We start from the raw sequence: 20332 nt of genomic DNA, 5'->3' as shown, positions 1-20332 counted from the left end.
AAATACTGAAGACACTATGAGCCCTTTACAGACAGGAAACACTTGGGATAGATTAAATAGTCCAAAAGCTCGTTGCAAATAGGTGCATGGGGCCATGTTCTGCTCTCTTCTACAATTCCTAATGCTGATGAGCTGTTCTGCTTCCTGACTGTTGGGAGCACACGGTGACAAGACCTCAAAAAAGAAAATGAAAGCAGGAACCACCTTGTCCTCTTTCCTTAAGTCTTCCTATTTAACCTGGGATATCAGTCCCCAGCTTGGGCTCAAAAGTAGCAGTTTCTTTTTGATTTGTGAATTCTGACCCTGAGATACCCTTTTCAGTGCTAAGCATCATTGTCTGAGCTTATCCTCGCTCCTTGGTTAGTGAACAATCATAGAGCGCTTTGTGCAGTTTTAGTGCCATCGGACTTTCTTTTCTATTCAGATTCATTTTCTTTCCTGGGCCCTATTTTGAAAGTCATGGCTCTATCTCTGATATACATACAGGGCTGGGGACATGCCACATGATTAATAAGTGCAGCTAAGGTCGACAGAATTTCCAAGGCTCCTTAGAGCTATGCTGAACACATCCCGAGCAAAGAAGCATTAAACCTCAGACTTCCTAAGTATCTGGAATGAGATGAGTAACTTCTTTACAGTGTATTCTCTTGCTTAGACAGCCCTTAGTTGACTAGTTAAGTGTCCAAATAAATGCGTACCAGAAATAAATGAGAACAATCAACCTAAAATAAATGAAGGTGGGCAGATTTGCTGATGTAATTATAGCAACAATGATATCAATTGTCAAAATATCACCCAGCCATTCCTGCAACAACTGTACATTCAGTCAGACAGAGACATTCCAAACATCTGGCATGCACCAATCAGTGGAAGTAGGGCTTATCAAAAACTGGAGCAGCTTACCTGTATTGGCAACGAGTAGCAATAGAAAGAGAGTTTAAAGCCTCTGAGGAAAGCTATAGTACCTCTAGCTAAGATAATAAGCCCTGGAGCAGAGGTTCAGAGGCCCTATAAGGTTTTCAAGCTCTCACTGGACAAAGCCCTGAAATCTTGTCTAAATTCAGTCCTGCCCCTGCTCTATGCAGCAGGTTGGGCTGCAGACCTCTCAAGTGCCCTTCCAACCTGAATGATGCTGCAATTCTACGATTAAATAACAACATTTCTAGTTGTTTAATCATCATGTAGTTACTTAATCAGCATTTAGCGATCCCCTTGTCATCTTTACACACCCCTAATGAACACTCTGAGCCTTGTGAACAGCTTGTGCTTCCTGGACCTACTGTGAAACGAAGAGAAATTCCCACATACTAGGGTGATGATGGCCTCTGTTAGCTGTTTTTTGGAAGGTGCCCATAGATATTTTAAGACCTGCTTGAAAAAATTTTGAGTGTCTGCCCACTGCACAGCCAGTCTGGAAGGTTATTTCAAGCTGAGCACTTAAAAGGAGGAATCACCCATGCCTGCCACCCTGGAAAACTTAGGCCAGGGAGTTAAAGCAAGATGCTCAGGACTATAGCAGAAATTATTTATGGTGTTCAATTGTTTTGCTGGATTTCAAGCCCATCCCTCTGCGGATCTGCCAGCTGAAGGAGCAGCGCAGGCCGCATTGCTCTATCAGGCACCCTGTGACCAGGAGGGGACATGCTGGCTTCCTGCTCACACTCACCTCTGGGTCTGAAAGTATCTCTGCAAACTTCTGGTATGTGAAGGTCCCTGTCTGCAGGATCAAGTCTCCTTCCTGGTCTGAGCTCTGACCACAGAAGATCAGTAGTTTATGGGCTGATGAATCACACACCAGTGAGCGGACCTGTTACCACAAGACAGAATGTTGCAGTCAAAAAGTTATCTGCGTTCCTCACCAGCACCCAGAAACCCCGTCACACGGACAGGCAATACTTACCTATTATTCACAAATACCCAAAACGTAAATTTTCTACATAGAAGAGAGTAGGTCACTGAAGAGGGAAGCCAATGCTACTGCCTGCCCGACACAGCTCCACGTCAAATCATAATTAAAGTGCTAAGAGGCCAATGCTAAGAGAAAATGTTTGTTGTTTCATTGCCACATAAAAGGTCAGCACATTTAGACCCTCGCCAAACTAGAATGCTCGAAGTTCAGAAGCCCTCCACCTTGTTTGCTGACTGGCAGCACGTTCCAGCTCTCCAGAAGGTGCAAAGCGTGGTGATCATGACCTCTATGTCAAGCAAGGGCAGGGGAGATGATCTGCAGAAAAGCCGCTGGCGTGTGGTCCTTACCTCAGATACGATGCTGTCCACATTGGGGTTTACCAGGATCACTGTCTCCAGGGTCTCACTCCGGTGATGGAGGGTTCTTTGGCCTGGGGAGAGGCAAGGGATTAGACAGGATGGGAGAAGCTGATGGGACAGATGTTCTACTAGCCTACAGATGTTCTAGCCTCAGAAATTCCACTTCAGCATGGGTTTGATTGCAAGGCTTCAGCTTGCATTCTAGACCCAATTTAGTACCTGGATCTCATAAACCAAAGCAAACTCTTTTCAGTAACAAGGAAAAAAAATCCTAGTTCTGGATCAGCACAACTTGCAACTCAGGTCCAAAGTGTTCTGAACGCCACAGCACCAGGCACAATGGGCTGCCCGCCAGTGCCGGCGGCTGTGCCCCAGAACTGCTGGCACAGAACAGTTATCCCCCCAGAGAGAAGTATCCTGCCTCACTGCAGCTTCCACAGAGAGGTATCTCTGGATGTTGCCCAAGCCTTAGTCACCACAGGGCTGTATGAGCCAGCTGGTGCGTACCAACTCACCCTCCATTAGAGTGGTGCAGCACTAATAACTAATCTCTTGTCATTCTTAGTAAGTTATTTTTCTTACAAAGTATTTTTCTTTAATGCAAACCTGCAGTCCTAGAGGTAAACTGCTGCTATGGGAACCACTTAAGAGGGTAAGAATGCTTGTTCTCCTGTCCCCCTCCTGTGAGAGTCACAGAGAGGCACCCAGACGGGATTCTGCTCTCCCTAGATATTTAGGCAAAAAGGGAAGGGCCAAAGAACAGCAAGCAAGAGCCTGATAGTGCAAAAAAGCAGCTTGGGTGCTCACGTTGGCATGGGCATTACATGGATATTTGGCAAAATACTGACATAATGCCTGGGCATGAATTCATTAGGAAGAACAGAGGTGAGTGCCTGCCACCCTGAAAGCCTGGGCTGGAGCCATCCTTGTGCACCCACGACAAGCAGCTCCGGGGAGAGGGACAATGTTCAGGACCTTCCTGCAGCACTTCCCTTGACATTGCAGACAGCACATAATTTTTTGGATTCTGGTCTTTGCAAATACCTACCTCTGAGCATTATATCCACTCTACAAGCCAGGCACTTAGAACTTAACTGTTGGAATGTATAATTTATAGGGCTTAAATCTTTCACAGGCTTTAACCCCTCATATAGACTGGAGGACCACAGATCTTCACTGAAAATTGACATCTATTTCTGTTTCTGTTTTTCATCTTCCAGAGAACTGCTGCTCTCTGACAGCGTTGTTCTCTCCACCCTCTCTATTCCACAACCTCCCATCAGCTCTCCTTCTCGGCAGATCTCAACCATTTAAAATAGCTTGATCAAACTGGTATTTCAAAGAAAGACACCAGAAGGACACAAAAAGAAAGAAGTCAGACAAAGGCCAATATTCAATACAGCTTTACTCAAACTCAGTTTACTGGGATGTGTTACTCTGGCTGCCAGCAGTTATGTACAAACCAGACAGATATGCCCAGAAGGCAACTTTGAGCCCACAGTGAAAGTGGCTCTAAGCTCTCAGCAGAACTATTTATACTCTGCATCTCTAGCCGCTTTCTGAACTTGTGTTCTTTTAGTTGGGCTAAAAATGGCCCCTCCAGACTAAAACAAAATCATCGCTGTGCAAAGGAAGCGCTTGCACTGAGTTGAGTGACGTTTCTGCCGCCTGATGTGGGATGTGGGGTACGAGGTGGGACTGGGACAAGCCCCTGCACAGAGGAACGCTGCCAGTGAGCCCATGGGGCGCGGGGTGGTGGTGGGAGAATGTGTCCTGGGGCACACACTCAGCCAAAAGAAGCAAAACCCCACTCTTCCTCGAGATGATGGTGATTGTAAAGGCACTGCCAATACCTCGGCATTGCTCAGACCCCACAGCAGGACCCCCCCTTACACGCTGCTCAGAGTGTCCAGAACAGAAGGGATCAGCTCCCATTTTTCAGCAGCAGGTCTGGGACAAAGCGAAACCCAAACAACGCCATTCCCAGGCTTCAGCTTCTACCTGCACTTCCCAGAGAGACCTTTTTGGCAGCCGTTCCCCATGGCCTGGTGTGCAGAACTGACACAGCAGACTCCCCCCGTGCCAGGGAAAGGAGGGCTCTCGGGCAGCCTCCCGGGGATGCTCCGGGGGCTGCGGAGGCAGTGCCAGACCAGGGGCCGCAGCCGGGCAGCGCGGGGTGGACAATGCTGGCTGTGCAGGGAAGGAACCTGCCTGCAGGACCCACAGCACGACAACACTGCTGCTCTCTGCCACTGTGGTGGTTCCAGCCCAAGCAGCTGAGCCGGCACCGGCGGGGCTGGGGAACAAAGCGTGGCTGGTGGTTGGCATTCCGCTCGCATCCTCTCCCCCCGGGGGCTGCCCCTCACCCTCAAAAGAAAGAGGAGGGTTCAAGCTGTGGGGCCAGCAGCTGCTGGCAGATGGAAGGTAGGGATGGTGAAGTACTAAGTCCTGTAAAGGGCCGTGAAGATTAAGGGATCGAAGCAATTTCATACAAGGCGAGGCTGAGCGCATTGAGACTGTTCAGGCTGCAGAGAGAAGGTTTGGGGTGGGGGAGGGATCTTATCAATATGTATAAATACCTGACGGGAGGGCAGGAAGAAGAGGACATCAGACTCCCTTCTCATAGTGTCCACTGACAGGACAAGAGGCACAAACTAAGACACATACAATTCTATCTGGACCCAAGAAAAAACCTTTTTTACTGTGAGGGTGGTCAAACACTGGAAGAGATTGTACAAATTGGTTGTGGAGTATCCATCCTCGGAGACACTCAAAACCCAGTTGGACACAGTCCTGGGGACCTGCTCAAGCAGGTGGGACTGGACCAGATGATCTCAAGAGGCCCCTTCCAACCCGCGACTCAGCGATTCTGTGGCTCGGTGACGCAGAGCCGCCCCCAGACCCCCTGATGGGGGGCTCCCCTTTCCCCAGCGTTGGTCCGGGGGACACCGAGCCCAGCCACAGACCGGCTCTTTCCAGAGACACCGAGTCACCGCGCACTCGCACTGACGCCAAAACCCAAACCTGCTCTTCAGCTTAATTCAGGAATAAAGCAGAAGAGCACACAAACTCCAGGCCAAACTGCCAACTGCGAGTGAGACGGCAACACGGAGCCCGAACCCAGCCTGTGACCCCCCTGGCGAGTGCCCCAGCCCCCCTCACCCCTGCGCAGGGACAGTGCCACCCCCGCAGCGACAGAGCTGTGACGGGCTGCGGGAACCCCCCTCACCCGGCGTCTCTTTGAATGGCAGGGCTCACGGGTCCGAGCAGCCCTTTGCTGGCTGCCGCCTCCACGCAGACCCGCAGCAGCAGCTGCTCAGACAAAGGACTTAAACACAGACCGGGGCGTCCTCCGTCTCACTGACAAAAACTACTTGCAAAGGAATGAGCGGCGGTGTGACCGACAGTGCAGACACGGTGACTGAACGCACGTGTTCAGCTCATTGCCAGGTATTTGTCCTTCCTAGAGCCCCATCACAGTGCAAGGCACACCTGGAAATATCACCGCAAATGGCAAAATCCCCCATTTACCAGTACGAGGAATATCCTTCTCGGGCTCCTGAAGACTGCTGTCTTCATCTTGTCTGGAACAAACACCTGAACATAGCTCTGACCACAGATCCCAGCCCCCTCTGACCACACTCACAAACTGCTGCAGTAAATGAAATCTCTCCCCCAGTAACCGTGGGAGTAAACGTCATTAGCGCTGAATTTCTCACTTTGTGCGCTCAGGCACATTCTGGTTACTGAAGCCACCACAGCGCTTGTGTCCGCCCAGAGAACGTTTCTATCCATCACGTCCCCACCGCGGCAGGAAGCCCCCAGCCTTCACCATCCCTTCCTTAGGAGGAGAGATTCCCTCATCCCTTGTAACGTTTGTCACCCAGCCCTGAAGCTCTTCTAGCTCTGCTGTGGCCATTAGGATGAGTAAGAGCAGAAGTATATGTGACGAGAAGGAACACAGGAGATTCACAGTGGGGCATTATTGTATTTTCTCCGTTATTCCCCATCCTATTTTTTTATGCATCACAACATGACCCGACACAAGCTTTGCACCAAAAAAAGATCTTCAGTTAAGGGTTCACAGCAACATCCAAAATTCACTCTGCCATGACACTATTAATTGAGCCCTTATAAGAGTCTGGAAAGTTTAATTTTTCTAGTGTGCTTGATTTTGCATTTTTTGACGATGAATTTATCAGGCCATCACGATGACTGTTCAATTTAGTTGCAGAAGTTCCTCACAGTCTTTTCTAGACATAAGGAACTGAGTCATCTACAAATTTAGATACCTCCACATTCTTTCCAACCTCTTTCCTCATCATTATCATATCGATCAACTCTGTATTTAGTAGGAAACCATGTCGCTCTTGTATTTTACCTCTGGATGCTGCACAAACTTGACCATATATTTGTTTTCTAATTTGTTTTCTGTCTCTTAGGTGGTTTTTGACCCCTGGCATTAGTTGCTTTTTACCCAAAGTGCTTGCTGCGTCTTATGTACAGATTTTATACACAAATGTACCCCATTCATGACCTCACTGAAATTTCAGAAAGCAGAGAGGGGCATTCTTCTCCACACAGATCACATTACTTACCACTGAGCAGAAGCAGTGTGACCTTCATCCTGAAGGACCACAGAGGACACACAACGCTCTTGGATGGCAGCCAGCAGGAGCTGAGCACGGAGGCATCACACAAAAATGTCCCAGAGGTGATGAACAGCAGCTTCTCTGGGCAACACTGGAGGAACTTCCACGACTAATACTACAGGGGCATTTCAGGGCGTGCAGGCTGCACTGGTGGATCATTAATGGGGAGGGAGAAACGGCTGATTTTATTTTTTTTTTAAGATCATGTGTAGCGTACACACTAGAAAGGCTGAGGGGTGCCCTCACGGCAGTGTGCACCTTCCTCTAGGCGGGCAGCGGAGGGGAAGGTGCTGATCTCCTCTCTCTGGCAACCTCTGGCAACCCTAGGACATGAGGGAATGGAATGAGGCTGCGTCAGGGGAAGTTCAGGTTGGACATTAGGAAAAGGTTCTTCACTGAGAGGGTGGTGGGTCCCTGGAACAAGCTCCCCAGGGAAGTGGTCACGCCGCCAAACTTGTTGGAGTTCAAGGAGTGTCTGGATGGTGCTCTTAGTCAAATGTTTTAGTTTCAGGCAGTCCTGTGAGGGGCAGGGAGTTGGACTCAATGACCTTTATGGGTCCATTTCAACTCAAGATATTCTATGATTATGTGGCCCACTGAGCATAGAATTAATTTGGTTATGATGGAAGACCGCAAGTGATGAGTAAAGCCACACAGATTTTGGAGTCAGTGTGAATTAACCATCCAAGGCTGTCTACATGCACAAAGAGGTAGAGGGTGAGAGAACGAAGGACCAGACCGTGTTTTTGGTGATTAGTGGTCAAGCAAAGAGGACTATGTGGAGAGGTCAGTCTAGGCTACATCAAAGGACAGCGCTCTAGCGTCACTCCATGACAAACGCCCAAGAAAGAGATGATCCTGGAAGCAGACAGATGGCCGTGGAGGCAGAAAAGGAGGTCACACAGTCAATACAGATCCTTGTATGCAATGTGTTTTGCCATTCTAATTGAAAGCACCTAAAAACCCTCTGTAGCTGAATAATAAATTCTGGGCTCATTCGAAGGGCTAGCAAGGACAGCTGTAAGAGCTGCTGCTTCTCATTTGCTTTAGTCTTTGAGACCATGAGACCTCAGAGGTCTTATTATTCTGTTGGTCAGAACTGGAAGAACCGTGGTTACAACTGACTGTGCTGAAATCAGAGACCAATTGTCAGGGCAGCGGGACCCGGGTTCTTATCTTTGTGAAATATCATCAACTATGATGAGCACTAGTCATCTTTCGAAGGAGACTGTGCTAAAGTCAATCATGATGCTCTGACCAGTACACCAAATCCTAATGAACACACTGGCCCCATGATGATTAAAGGACTGGCACACCTCTGATGAGAGGGGGCTGGGAGATGGGACTGTCAGCCTGGAAAAGAGAGAACTCAGGGGAGAATCTCACAGTATTTGTACGCACCTGATGGCAGGCTGTGAAGGCAGAGCTCTCAGGACCCGCCATATAGAGGATGGAGACTCATCTGACCACGAAGAAACCAACCCTCTCCTCATCCAGGGAGCATTCTGTATTCCTCATTACCTCCCTTGTCCTTCCCACACCCTTTTCCTCCCTTGTCGCTAACATTATTCACGCTTACCAGGCCAGGTTCTACCTGTAAAGCAAACACCAATAGTACGCCGATTAAAAATACCGAAGTTTCAGAGTCTGGACAGGTTATCAAGGCACACAAGCCACAGCGATTAAAAAAATGACTCTTCCTAACTTTCTGATCCCTTACCTGATGCTATGAACATACCATTTCAGGGTGGCACTTCTGAAAAGATCTTCTTACAAGAAGACACGAGATATCACTATGGTTCAGTACCTTTTGCTACACTTCAGCAAAGAGCTGAGACTTGTATTACATGGTCTTCCCGATGCTCTATTGAAAAAAGTCCACCTCTGGAGACAGTCAAACCGAGTATGAGAGTTCTCAGAGTCCATATATTTGCATAATTAGCACAAGCTAGTGCAAGCTGAAAGACTGCCATTTCCTTCATTCTGAAATGACATCATAACGCTGAGATAGTAACTGATTGTTTCATTCTAAGGCTGTGAAGGCTCCAACTGCAGCTTCTTCGGTGCCAATGGGAGAAAAAGGATCCAGCCCCAAATGGTGTCCATTCAGAGAAAATGAAACAAGGCATCCATTCACAAACGCTCCAGGACCGTACCGAGCACAGCACGCTACAGCTCCTTGGGAGAGAGACTATGGAGACCAGAGGAAAGGTCCTGCACACAACTCTGGGCAGGGTCCTGCCCCTTACCTCTCTGTGCAAATACACCTTCCCATCTCCTGCTGCAACACGGACCCATCCCTCCGCCAGACCGAGGAGCCTGTGCTGTTTGGCAGCGAGGGAGGAGGGTGAGTGCTCTGGCTGGAAGCGATGTCCTACAGCCTGCACCTGAAGGGACACAGCTGCTGAAGTGCCTTCCTCCAGCGTGCAAATTCAACAGCGTACAGCTGGTAGGACCAGTGCTGGCTGGTGGAGATCTGGAAGCTCTGCCAGCCGGTCAGGTGGGCTCCGGAATTAAAAAACAAACACAGAGATTGCTTTGGCAGCCAGTGCACAAGCCAGCAACTGCAAATTCACCATTCAGCCCCTCCTCACCTGCAGACTTGTTCATCTCGGAAACATCTCTTAGCTTCTCCGTACCGGGGCATTCTGCTGTACTGCGGGAGTTACAGTGGGTCAGGGGGATGTGGCAGCCCCTCAGACAAACCGCTTTGGCCGTTTCGTAGCTGTTGGGCAACCACAGCACCAGCAGCATGAACTGGAAGGTGCCTCAGCATGGCAGAGGGACGCTCGCACACAGCCCTCCCGCGGTCTGCGTGCTCAAACCATGCCAGAGGAGAGTCCTCTGTAAATGGAGAAAGAAGCCCTCCACAGAGGGCTGGGCTGAAGAGATTCTGAACAGTGTGTGGCCATTTGTGGTGGGTTCTAGAACGGGGAGATTCTGGGTAAATTCAATTTTAAAGAGAACTGTCATTTCCTTCTCTTGGCAGGGGGAGACCAAACGCATCAGGGAAAGAAAACGGTTACATCTCACTCTGGCTCAACCTCTAGAGGACAAAGGGGAGCCCAGGATGGGCCAGCATGAGCCTCGGCCCTGGCTGAGGGAAGCAGGCTGTCTCCACTGCTGGGTGCTTGGCCATGTAGGAGATAGCCACCATCTCATCCTGCGTTACAGCCCACTTCCAAACCACATTGCCCAGGCACCAGGAAAGGAGCTTGGCCAGTTCCTCAGGCTCCAGAGAGAGCTGGAGGGTGACCCACAGTCTCCACTGGTTTCCACAGGCTGTAAGTCACGATTCTGAAGCTGATGTAGTGCTTACGTCAGCTGCAACAGAAAATTGTTTTACTAACAAACTGTCCCTGAAAAAAAGATTTATTTTTATTTCAAAGCAAAATATTAAGGTTTTTAGATTATAATAGAACATCTTAGAGTGAAATAACAGCTAAAATGTGATAAAAGCAATTAAAGATTTTTTTCTTAAACTTGTAGCAATCCATCAGTTATTTTTACTTCTCTTTCTTTTCCCTAAAAACTTTGAGAAAATTCTTTTCAGGATACTCAATTTATTTATGCACACAGAATCCCAGGCTCCCAGTTCTTATCTTTTTTTTCAGACAACAATGGCTGAAAGAGGATGGCACAGGCTCTGCTGGTGGGCACGTTCCCTCAGGAGATGGGCGACCTCCAACTCCCCCACCAGAAAGAGCAGGGTTGCCCCAACCCTCCGGCTGAGGTTCTTCTCTGTGCACAGCTGAAGCACCCGCAGCACAGAGACGTGAACGGGATCTTCACACATCTGCGTCCCTAACACCAGACTGTATCCTGAGTGTCTCTGCTCCCTCCCCCAACAACTCTAAGGAATAATTAGTTAATTATGCAAGCCACAGCTATCTCAGCAGGGGACACGAAGAACGCCCTCGGCTTAGGAGGCATCTTTGCCTTGGTGCAGTCCTAAAGCCCTGTGTTGGTTCCAGCTCAGGAATTCAAACACCATCTCCAACACCCCAGTGGTTGTCGCACCTCACCTTTGAAAGGCAGCGCTGTGGCAGAGGAGACGAGACTTTCAGGCAAGATAAGTGGAGATACGCAGGTGACGACAAGCTGGAGCTTGGTGTAAGCTGCCCAAGAAAGACTGGGAGACGTTTTCAGTGCTGGGTGGGAGGTGGCAGAGCAAACCGGTGCCTGGAGAGACGCGGCGATCGCAGCCGCTCTGGGCACATCCAGCTCTTTGTTTCTTTTCCAGAGACGAGCAAGGGGCACAGCCAGCCCACTGGGCGATCACAGCCAAAAGGGCTGTCCCACAGCCTCCCCCCAACTTGCATTCACAACACGTGGCAGCTACAGTAACTACTTATTACAGTACAATCATTATTAGAAAAGTGCTGTAGTTTTAGCTTTCTAGCGTGATTCAATGGCTGAGAATGATGAGGAACTGGCTTCAGGCAGTGCTTTGTGGTCTACCAGCAAGTGTCCTGCCTCTCATGGTCTGAAAAAGTCTACAGTAAAGATTTATTTCATACACTTTCTATTTTTAGGCCTTCAAACTCTTTGCAGAAATAGATAAATATCTATTTATCAATGGTTAAATCTAAAGACCTATCTCCTCAGAGATTTTCTTTAGTGATTTTCTCTTAGCTAAAGAAAGAAAATCACTGTACTAGCAAAGGGAAAATATATTTTTAGTGGGAACATGAAAACCAACTGAAAATGGAAAGGCAAGAAGCTGTAGCAAAGTGCAGAGTCCCTGCAGAGCTACCTGCTGTCCTGTGGAGCAAGGGAAGGGAGCGTACAAGCCATCACCAAATGTGTCAGATGAAACCACAAAGGACATAAAATGAGGGATTTTAAACTGCACCTAGAAAAGAAGGGCAAGCCAATGGGATTTGAGCAGGAAAGTATTATTGCATGTATGAGGTTTTAGTTTTTATGGAAGTTTCAAAACAGCGTGTGATGATTTTTCATATTGGGATACTGAGTCACATAGTTAAAACCACGGCACCACTGAAATAAAGCCCTGTGAATGTGAAATAGGAGACAAGCCTTATCTGGAGGAACTGAATAGACGATTACAAAGGACAGGAAAACACAAAGAAGCGTGCTGAGAAAGTGAAGGTAATTCAGACACCTCTACAAGCAAAGCCCCCCGGGACTGCAGACCTGAGCACACACCCACACTGACTTCAGCCTGTTGACAAGGGGAATTCTCCAGGTACTGGTTTTAGCTTTAGTTACCATCCCAGCCACAGACTGATGGGAATTTGGGGTACTCACAGTATATTTACCACTATTACCCATATTCCAGTTAGACTGAATCTGGGCAGAAGAGGTCCCACTCGGGAATACACCAACACATGCACTAGAATCCCATTGGAGTTCCAGGTTTTCCCAACGCGTGGCCCGGTACACGCAGAGCAGGGCGGCCGACGCGGTGGCGACCGCGCAGGGAAGCGGCACACGCAGGAGCATGAGGGGAGGCAGAGCGGAGCCGGTGACACGCTCTGTGCTCCTTCAAGGGCTCCAGACAGAGCGTTTCCAACCACAGCGTCTACCCAGTTGTCTTCAGGAGAGCAAACAGGACAACTGGTGACAGATATGCTTCCAGGAAACACCAGTACAACCGAACTCTCTCAGAGGAAAAGAAGCCGTGAAGTGCTAAGATCAGGAAAGAAAAGAGCAGCTGATTTGGGACAGAATAGGCACTAACTTCAGAACGCCTCAGAGGCAGATAAACAGCCTTAAAAGCAGGAGAACTCTGCAAGAAGAGAACTTGGTGTAAAAAGGTACAGAAAGAAAACAGCATCAGCAAGATAACTTCAAGAAGAAAAGTTTCTCAACAGAAGCAGAGTCAAAGAGTGAAATCAATTGAGAACCACGCCAGGCAGGACAGAGAACGGAAAAACACCGTAGTAACCAGCCATTAGGGTCAAAAGAAGACTATCTCTGGGAGGACCAGACAGCAACAGATCTTAAAGAATGCAGGAAAGCAGAACAGATTAAATCAACTACTGTCAAAACCAGCAGCCCATGGTGTGGAGACCTACACAAAGCAGGAGTGCCACAGAATGGTCTAGGGTGAAGAAGACCAAGGTCTGGTTTCCAGCACCATTGCTGAGTCTGCCAGGACGGAGAGGTTGAGGTGTCTGAAGGCGTGTTCAGGTTTCCTTTCGTGGATCTAGCTGGAGATATTTAATAACTTACCTTACCATACTGTTACTGCATGTCAGGAGAGCTGATCATGCTTTAAGGTACGAACAGGCTCTGCAAAATGAAAGACCACCACCCAGGGAATTACTACAAAGCGAACCAGCAGCAGGGCAAGAGAAGGAGATGCAATACTCTTTAAGGTATTGGAGGTTGCGGGCACTTGCCACATCCCAGGAGTTACTCCTCCTAACCATTTGCCGGTGTCTTCCTATCTTCCTCCTCCCTGTGATGCTTTCATGCGATCTACACCTCCTCTCCCAGGCAACTTCTATTTCTATACTGTGCCAACCATAGCAACAATCTCATTGCTTCCTAATTGCACATACTGTCTCACTTTTATGCTAAAGAGCAATTTGATAGCTCAGCCATTTTAGAACCACTAATTGAAGACACAGATGTTCACTTTGGAAACAGCTGTATCCATTTCCAGAAGCTACTGTTCCTAACTGTTCAGCTGGAGAGGGACTCTTTGTCAGGAAGTGCAGTGACAGGACAAGGGATAACGGTTTTAAATTGGAAGAGGGGAGGTTTAGATTAGATACCAGAAAGAAATTCTTTCCTGTGAGGGTGGTGAGAAAGTGGAACAGGTTGCCCAGGGAAGCTGTGGCTGCCCCATCCCTGGAAGTGTTTAAGGCCAGGCTGGATGGGGCTTTGAGCAACCTGGTCTGGTGGGAGGTGTCCCTGCCCAGGACAGGGGGGTTGGAACTCGATGATCTTTAAGGTCCCTTCCAACTCTAACCATTCTATGATTCTATGATTAAATGCCCCTCAGCTGGAAGTTACACCGCTACTGAGCTACATTAATGGGTAAGACAAGTGCTTCTCTCTCATTTCCCAGGTGCAGAATCAGTCACAAGAGACTCTGTTCCCTTCAGCAGCTTTGCTGACCCAAGCTGGCCTTGCATCCTCTTGCTTTGAGACGGTGCATGGCACGGCTCTGCACAGGGGCATCAGGCTGGAGAGGTGGGCCCAGATGAACCTCATGAGGTTCAACAAAAGCAAGTGCAGGATTCTGCACCTGGGAAGAAACAATCCTCAGTATAAATACAGACTGGGGGATGAGGTATTAGAAAGCAGCCCTGAGGAAAGGGACTTGGGGGTGCTGATGGACGAGAAGCTGGACATGAGCAGGCAATGTGCTCTCGCAGCCCAGAAGGCCAATCACATCCTGGGCTGCATCAAAAGAAGTGTTGCCAGCAGATCCAGAGAGGGGATTCTGCCACTTTGCTCTGGTGAGACCTCACCTGGAGTACTGTGTGCAGGTCTGGAGCCCTCAATATAGAAAGGACATGGACCTGATGGAGCAGGTCCAGAGGAGGGCCACCAAAATGATCAGGGGGCTGGAGCACCTCTCCTATGAGGACAGACTGAGGGAGCTGGGGTTGTTCAGCCTGGAGAAAAGGAGGCTCCAGGGAGACCTCATAGCGGCCTTCCAGCACCTGAGGGGGGCTACAGGAAGGCTGGGGAGGGTCTGTTTCCAAAGGCCTGCAGTGACAGGACGAGGGGCAATGGTTTTAAGTTGGAGAAGGGGAGATTTAGATTAGATATTAGGAAAAAATTCTTTACCATGAGGGTGGTGGAACACTGGAACAGGTTGCCCAGGGAGGTGGTTGAGGCCCCTTCCCTTGAGATATTCAAGGTGAAGCTCAATGAGGCCCTGGGCAACCTGGTCTAGTTGGGGGTGTCCCTGCTGACTGCGGGGAGGTCGGACTAGATGACCTTTGGAGGTCCCTTCCGGCCTGGACCAATCTATGAATCTATGAATCACCTTCAGCCTGAAGGAGCTTGTGCTGCTACTGCTTAAATGTCTCCAGCTAAACCCACCAAAGGAAACCTAAACACACCTCAAAATACCCTCTTATCTGGTGCCCTTGCTCCACCAGCCCCAGCAGACTTATAGATGGTCCCCCTGAAAACCCAATTAAATTTTCATGTTTTCCTTGTCCATGGGACTTGGATTTGCTGCCAGTGCCTGGACACAGGCTCCCACAGACTGTTCCTGCTGGCAGACGCCCTGTTCCAGATCCCAGGGCTGAAAACTCTTCAAAGTCGCAGAGCTGGACAGCTTCTGATTTATAAATTTTAATAAGAATATGCATCACATGCTCTTACAACCAGAACAAAGCACAGACTCAAGAAAAATGCACATTTCTCCTAGTTTTGAAGTATCTGGGTAATGCTGATTCTGACTGACTTGGAGGTACAGCTCGTGATCTGTCCTCTCTTTCTCTCTGTCTTTTTTGACAACTGATCAATATGAAATGTGTAAGCAAGCTGCCGGAGGCAAAGGGAACTTAGTTGTATCACACATTCTGAGATTTCCTCCCATTTGACTATTGAGATGCCAAATTTCCGGCAAGAGGCTCCTGCCTCTGATTTCCAGCATCCGTTTAGACTCCCCAAACCTCCTTCCTATGCCCCACTGCTAACAGCTTTTTTCTGAGCAGCCTTCCTTCCCTGTCACCGGCTTGTTTTGAAGAAGACCTGCTGAATGTCATCCCCATTTAAGACACACTATTAAACCCACCATGGGCTCTGTGCCCGAGATGCTGAAGCGCAGAAGGACCGTTCTGTTTGCTCCTGAGAAGCAGCAGCTGCCTCTGCCAGCATCTTTCTTCTTTCTTTGCTGCATTTTGACTCCGCGCTCTTGGCTCTAGCTGCTACTTTATAGATTCTCTGCATGGCCTCGGTTCCTGGGATTTGAGCACAGCATGGAGTACAGTCACAAGGAATGGGACAGGCTGGATGGGGCTTTGAGCAACCTGCTCTAGTGGAGGTGTCCCTGCCCAAGGCAGGGGGGGTTGGAACTAGATGATCTTTAAGGTCCCTTCCAACTCTAACCATTCTATGATTCCATGACACAGAAAGTTATTTTGAAGGGCGGTGGTTCAAGGCCTCCTGTCCTTTCTGTCTGCAAATACAGGCCTTGTTTGTTCAGCATTGGAGAGAGAGGCATTTGGGAGAAGCCAAGGAGGTTTCCAGCACAGTAGGGACATCTTCTCTCAGCTCTGGTGACAAGTTGACTCAGCCACTGTCTCTCACCAGCACTGAGCTCCCCAAAGTCTCACTTGGAACGGGAGCCCCTGCTCCTCAGGGCTGCCCAGCCCAGCCAGGGCTCTCCCCTTGCAGAGAGATTCTCCACAGTGGAATCGGGGACTGAACTTACTGACTTGGGAGAATAAAGAGGACTAGAAGAGGCCTCCACCACCACAAACACTTTTGTCTTGGGGCCTCTCACTTGTTCAGCTCCTTCAGAGACATGTGGGCACAGAGCCCTTCTGCGCTCCCATCTCCCTCCTCCTTGACAGTTGCCTTTGCCTTCGAACATGGACCAACAGCAAGAAAGAAACCCCAAAACAACTAAAACTCCCGCACAAATCTAGCAACCATGAACTGGGCCAAAACACATACTGTGCTCACGCCTACCAGCCCGCAAGCTGGTTCTTCAAAAAGACACCACACAGATTAAAGCCACAGAGAATCACCCTATCTAACGTTTCACTGCCATGGAAAGGTATCATACTTGTTTGAAGCCATTTACTTCTTATATGGCCTAGGCAGTGTTCACATTTCTGTCCAAGTTCTGCAACTTACCCATCCTAAACCATTTTAGGGCACTTTCCAGAACATAAATCTAGTCAACCAGAAAGTAAATCACTGGCTTCTTGCCCACTTCTCCTCTAAGACAGCTATGAGCACCTTGAGTGCCTGATGACAGACTGACATTCCTCAGGCAATATTCAGAGGAGAAATACTAATGGTCTTTCATTCCAGTTTTCTCCTTAATTATTTAAGAATTTGGCACTGGAGCTTAATAGAGAGTGGCCCAGGTGTAATGGCTGGATCCCAGTGAAATACCGGTTAGTACAGCAAGCACAAAAGCAATTGACTTAATCTCAACTTGAAAGTCAGTAGAGGAAACAAACGATCCAGACTTGCCAGCTATGCTGCCATGCTTTTTTAGCACAATCTATTTGTAGCTGCAGCACGTTGTGAAAAACAGCACTAAGCTTTTACAGCCTTCATCTTTTCACTGGAAACAACCAAAAGGACTTTTCTCAAGACTACCAAAACACACAAAAAGCAGAGTAAGCAAACACCAGCGCACCATGCAGCGGTACCGTGCAGCTTCCGGACAAGCTTCCAGGCGAGAGCTAAGGCTACAGCTCACGCTGCTCATGTCCTGCCAGCTGGTATTCCTATTTCCTCACCGCGGCCAGTATCCCAGAGGCAGGAACGGACTCTCCTTTCAACCTTAAAACAGCTACAAGAGTTTTAGGTCAGGTATTCTATGAACATAATAACAACCATTTATTAAGCCGCTGCTGCCTGAGGCATTTACTGACCCCCAGGGGAGTCAGAGCAGGCTCAGCCTTTTGCATAGGAGGAGTCTGGAACCGTCTCGCTGTGCCTAAGCTCTGCAATGTCTTTTCACCTTCGCTTCACACTAAAGACAAGGAGACAGGTTTCCACATGCCTGACTGGTGGAGATGACTTCTCCTGTTGCACCTTCTTCTCCAGGATTTCAAAAGTTAGTACAAATTTGCAAAAGATGTCTTGTTTTGCAGGACACCAAAGACAGGAAGAGCCTTATATGCTTGGTCAAACTGTGAACCTAGGGCCCTGAGGTAGGTTCTAGCAAATTGCCAGAGACTTTGGCACTTCACAAGAAGGCTCATGAAAGACAGTAATTTGTCCAAAGAGACACACAAGCTATTCAGTAGGACATACTGGTAACAGACATCCGTATTAAATCCTACCCCCTCTTTGACTTACATGCCTCCGTCCATTTCAGATTCTCAATCTTTGTCCTCTTAGAGGAAATATCCAAGCCTTTACTTTCAAAAGCAAAGAAAGGGGTCACTCATTTCTTTCAAAACACAGAAACTGAGATGATGATGCTCTTCAGAAAGGTAGAAGTGAATCAAAGTTGTATTCCCCGTTAAAAAAAAAAAAAATCCAACCCAGTACTATTCTATATATTTGAGAGATCAGTCCAGCAAGACTTAAAGGCCTGTCTCAGGAGAACTGGGAACCTGCTGGCCAAGGGCACCAATGCTCAAGTTCATCAGTGAATAAGGCCTCGGAAGGACAGAGATTTCCTGGAGAGCTGGATACACAACTAACTGTTCCATTAGTACTAACTTTTGATATGCTGGAGAGGAAGGCGCAAGAGGAGGAGAACTGACCTATGGTCACCAGTCAGCACATGTAGAAATTCACCTCCATTTCTTTAACATGAAGAAAAGCCAAAAACAAGCCACAGATATTAGGCACAGCAAGGTATGGAATTAGCGAAGACTGCTTTTTGTCTGTCCACCCTGTGCTGTCCCACTGCAATAATCCCAGCTCCCTCCACCTTCACTGCAGCATCCCCAGCTCCTCTGACAAGTCACAGCTCGCTCAGAGACAGCAGCGCCCCGTCCCGGGGCTGGTGCCCGAGCGGTGACCGCCCGGGTGGCAGCACACGGAACGGGCACTGTCCCAGCAAAGGCACCCATTTGTATCGCTCTCCTCTACTGCCCCACCAGTCTTCACAAAACTGGTAGAAACTTGTTACTTTTAATGCTTTAGCAAAGACTTTACTTTTTAATGCTTTAGCATTAAAGGGAAAGTGTTTACTCCAGACAAACGCAAAGCATGTGTATTTGTAAGAGGAATTCACACTACTCAATCAAGCACCTCTAAGGGGATGGCAAAAACCTAATATAAACTCAGAACCAAAGTAGCTTAATACTTTTTTCTAGTCTTTCCTGTGAACAGCTTCAGGGCTTGTGCTGGAGTCCAGAAAGACACGGTCCTGTAACTAACTCAGGATTTTTGAAGGGAAAGAAAAATAAATCCTCTTTTTTCCATCTCGGTAAATTCTCCCCAGAATAATTTCTAAGTATTCATTTACACATAACTTACTCTTTCTTCCCATCCACAGAGACTATCCGTGAGCCCAGTAACTATCGCCTCCCTTTCCTCCCCAGGTACTTTTGCCAAACGAGCACTTCTCAGGCCAGCAGATGCACCCTTCATTTGAAGCTAGCTACTACTGTCAGGTCCCTGTGTGATAACCAGACAATCCAGTCTTCTTTGGCCTCCCATAGCATCTCCTTTCAAGGGCATGGAGGTCTCCCTCTTCTACACATCAATTAGTAGCAGAAAGGCTGCAATAACGCACATAGCACACCTGGCTGTACTAGCCTATGGCCAGCAGTAGCATACTGCTGAGCATGCAGAGCATAGGATCTCTATACATACAGAGCATAGGATCTCTATACTCAGACACCTATCGCAAAAAATATTGCTGGATCCTTACTTGGCTCTCAGTTTCTTCTTTTGTGAGATACAGCTATGGCAGGAGTTACCTAGGATGGTCTGTGTATGAATGTGTGCAAAGAGCACAAGACCACATCCCATAGTAGCTCATGCTGAGGAATCCCTCTTCCACCTTTCTGTGGTGTCCAGCCGTGCTCCTTTGAAGGAGACACACTGCGGCACTCGCTTGTGTACACACAGCTTCCTGGCTTTCACCAGAGAGAGCCTGTGCCGGCTACTGCTACCATACTCCGCTGCTCAAGTCCATCATCCATTTACCACCACATCTGCTGAGGATATGACTAAGGTATGCCGACAACACAGAGGTAAGAAAGAGTGGCAAAAAGGCATGACAGAACATGGATTATTTTGTCAGGAGAGAAACTGCTGCAAAGCTACACATATCTCTGTCTGCAGAATGTGAGCAGGGCAGGGAATCTGACAGCCTGGCCTTGTCAGATCGGGAAGGGAAAGGGAAGGGAAAGGGAAGGGAAAGGGAAGGGAAAGGGAAGGGAAAGGGAAGGGAAAGGGAAGGGAAAGGGAAGGGAAAGGGAAGGGAAAGGGAAGGGAAAGGGAAGGGAAAGGGAAGGGAAAGGGAAGGGAAAGGGAAGGGAAAGGGAAGGGAAAGGGAAGGGAAAGGGAAGGGAAAGGGAAGGGAAAGGGAAGGGAAAGGGAAGGGAAAGGGAAGGGAAAGGCAAGGGAAAGGCAAGGGAAAGGCAAGGGAAAGGCAAGGGAAAGGCAAGGGAAAGGCAAGGGAAAATAAAAGGGTTCCCAGCCTGTGTATGACAGCTATTTGCTGGAGAAAGTTTAAGGACAGACACGCAGTCTGGATCCAGCCAACCAGTATGGAGCCATCAAGACGACAGGGAGGGTACTGACCTCGCACAGCAAAAGGTCCCCTG

At 48.5% G+C, this 20332-nt stretch overlaps 1 protein-coding gene across 1 annotated transcript in view; it reads right to left on the bottom strand.

The window, feature by feature from the left end:
• The window catches only part of MAP1A (microtubule associated protein 1A), a 61831-nt gene that overhangs the window by 12091 nt on the left and 29408 nt on the right, over window positions 1-20332 (bottom strand). The window contains exons 3-4 of the mRNA XM_074156511.1: window positions 2257-2339; window positions 1667-1807 (exon numbers count right to left, since the gene is read on the bottom strand). Of these exons, the coding sequence (XP_074012612.1) occupies window positions 1667-1807; window positions 2257-2339 (224 nt within the window). The remainder of the gene's footprint in view (window positions 1-1666; window positions 1808-2256; window positions 2340-20332) is intronic.

This window comes from Numenius arquata, chromosome 11 (assembly GCF_964106895.1).
Source record: "Numenius arquata chromosome 11, bNumArq3.hap1.1, whole genome shotgun sequence".
NCBI lineage: Eukaryota > Metazoa > Chordata > Aves > Charadriiformes > Scolopacidae > Numenius > Numenius arquata.
The sequence above is the reverse complement of the archived record's forward strand: the minus strand, read 5'-3'. Positions and strand labels throughout refer to the sequence as shown.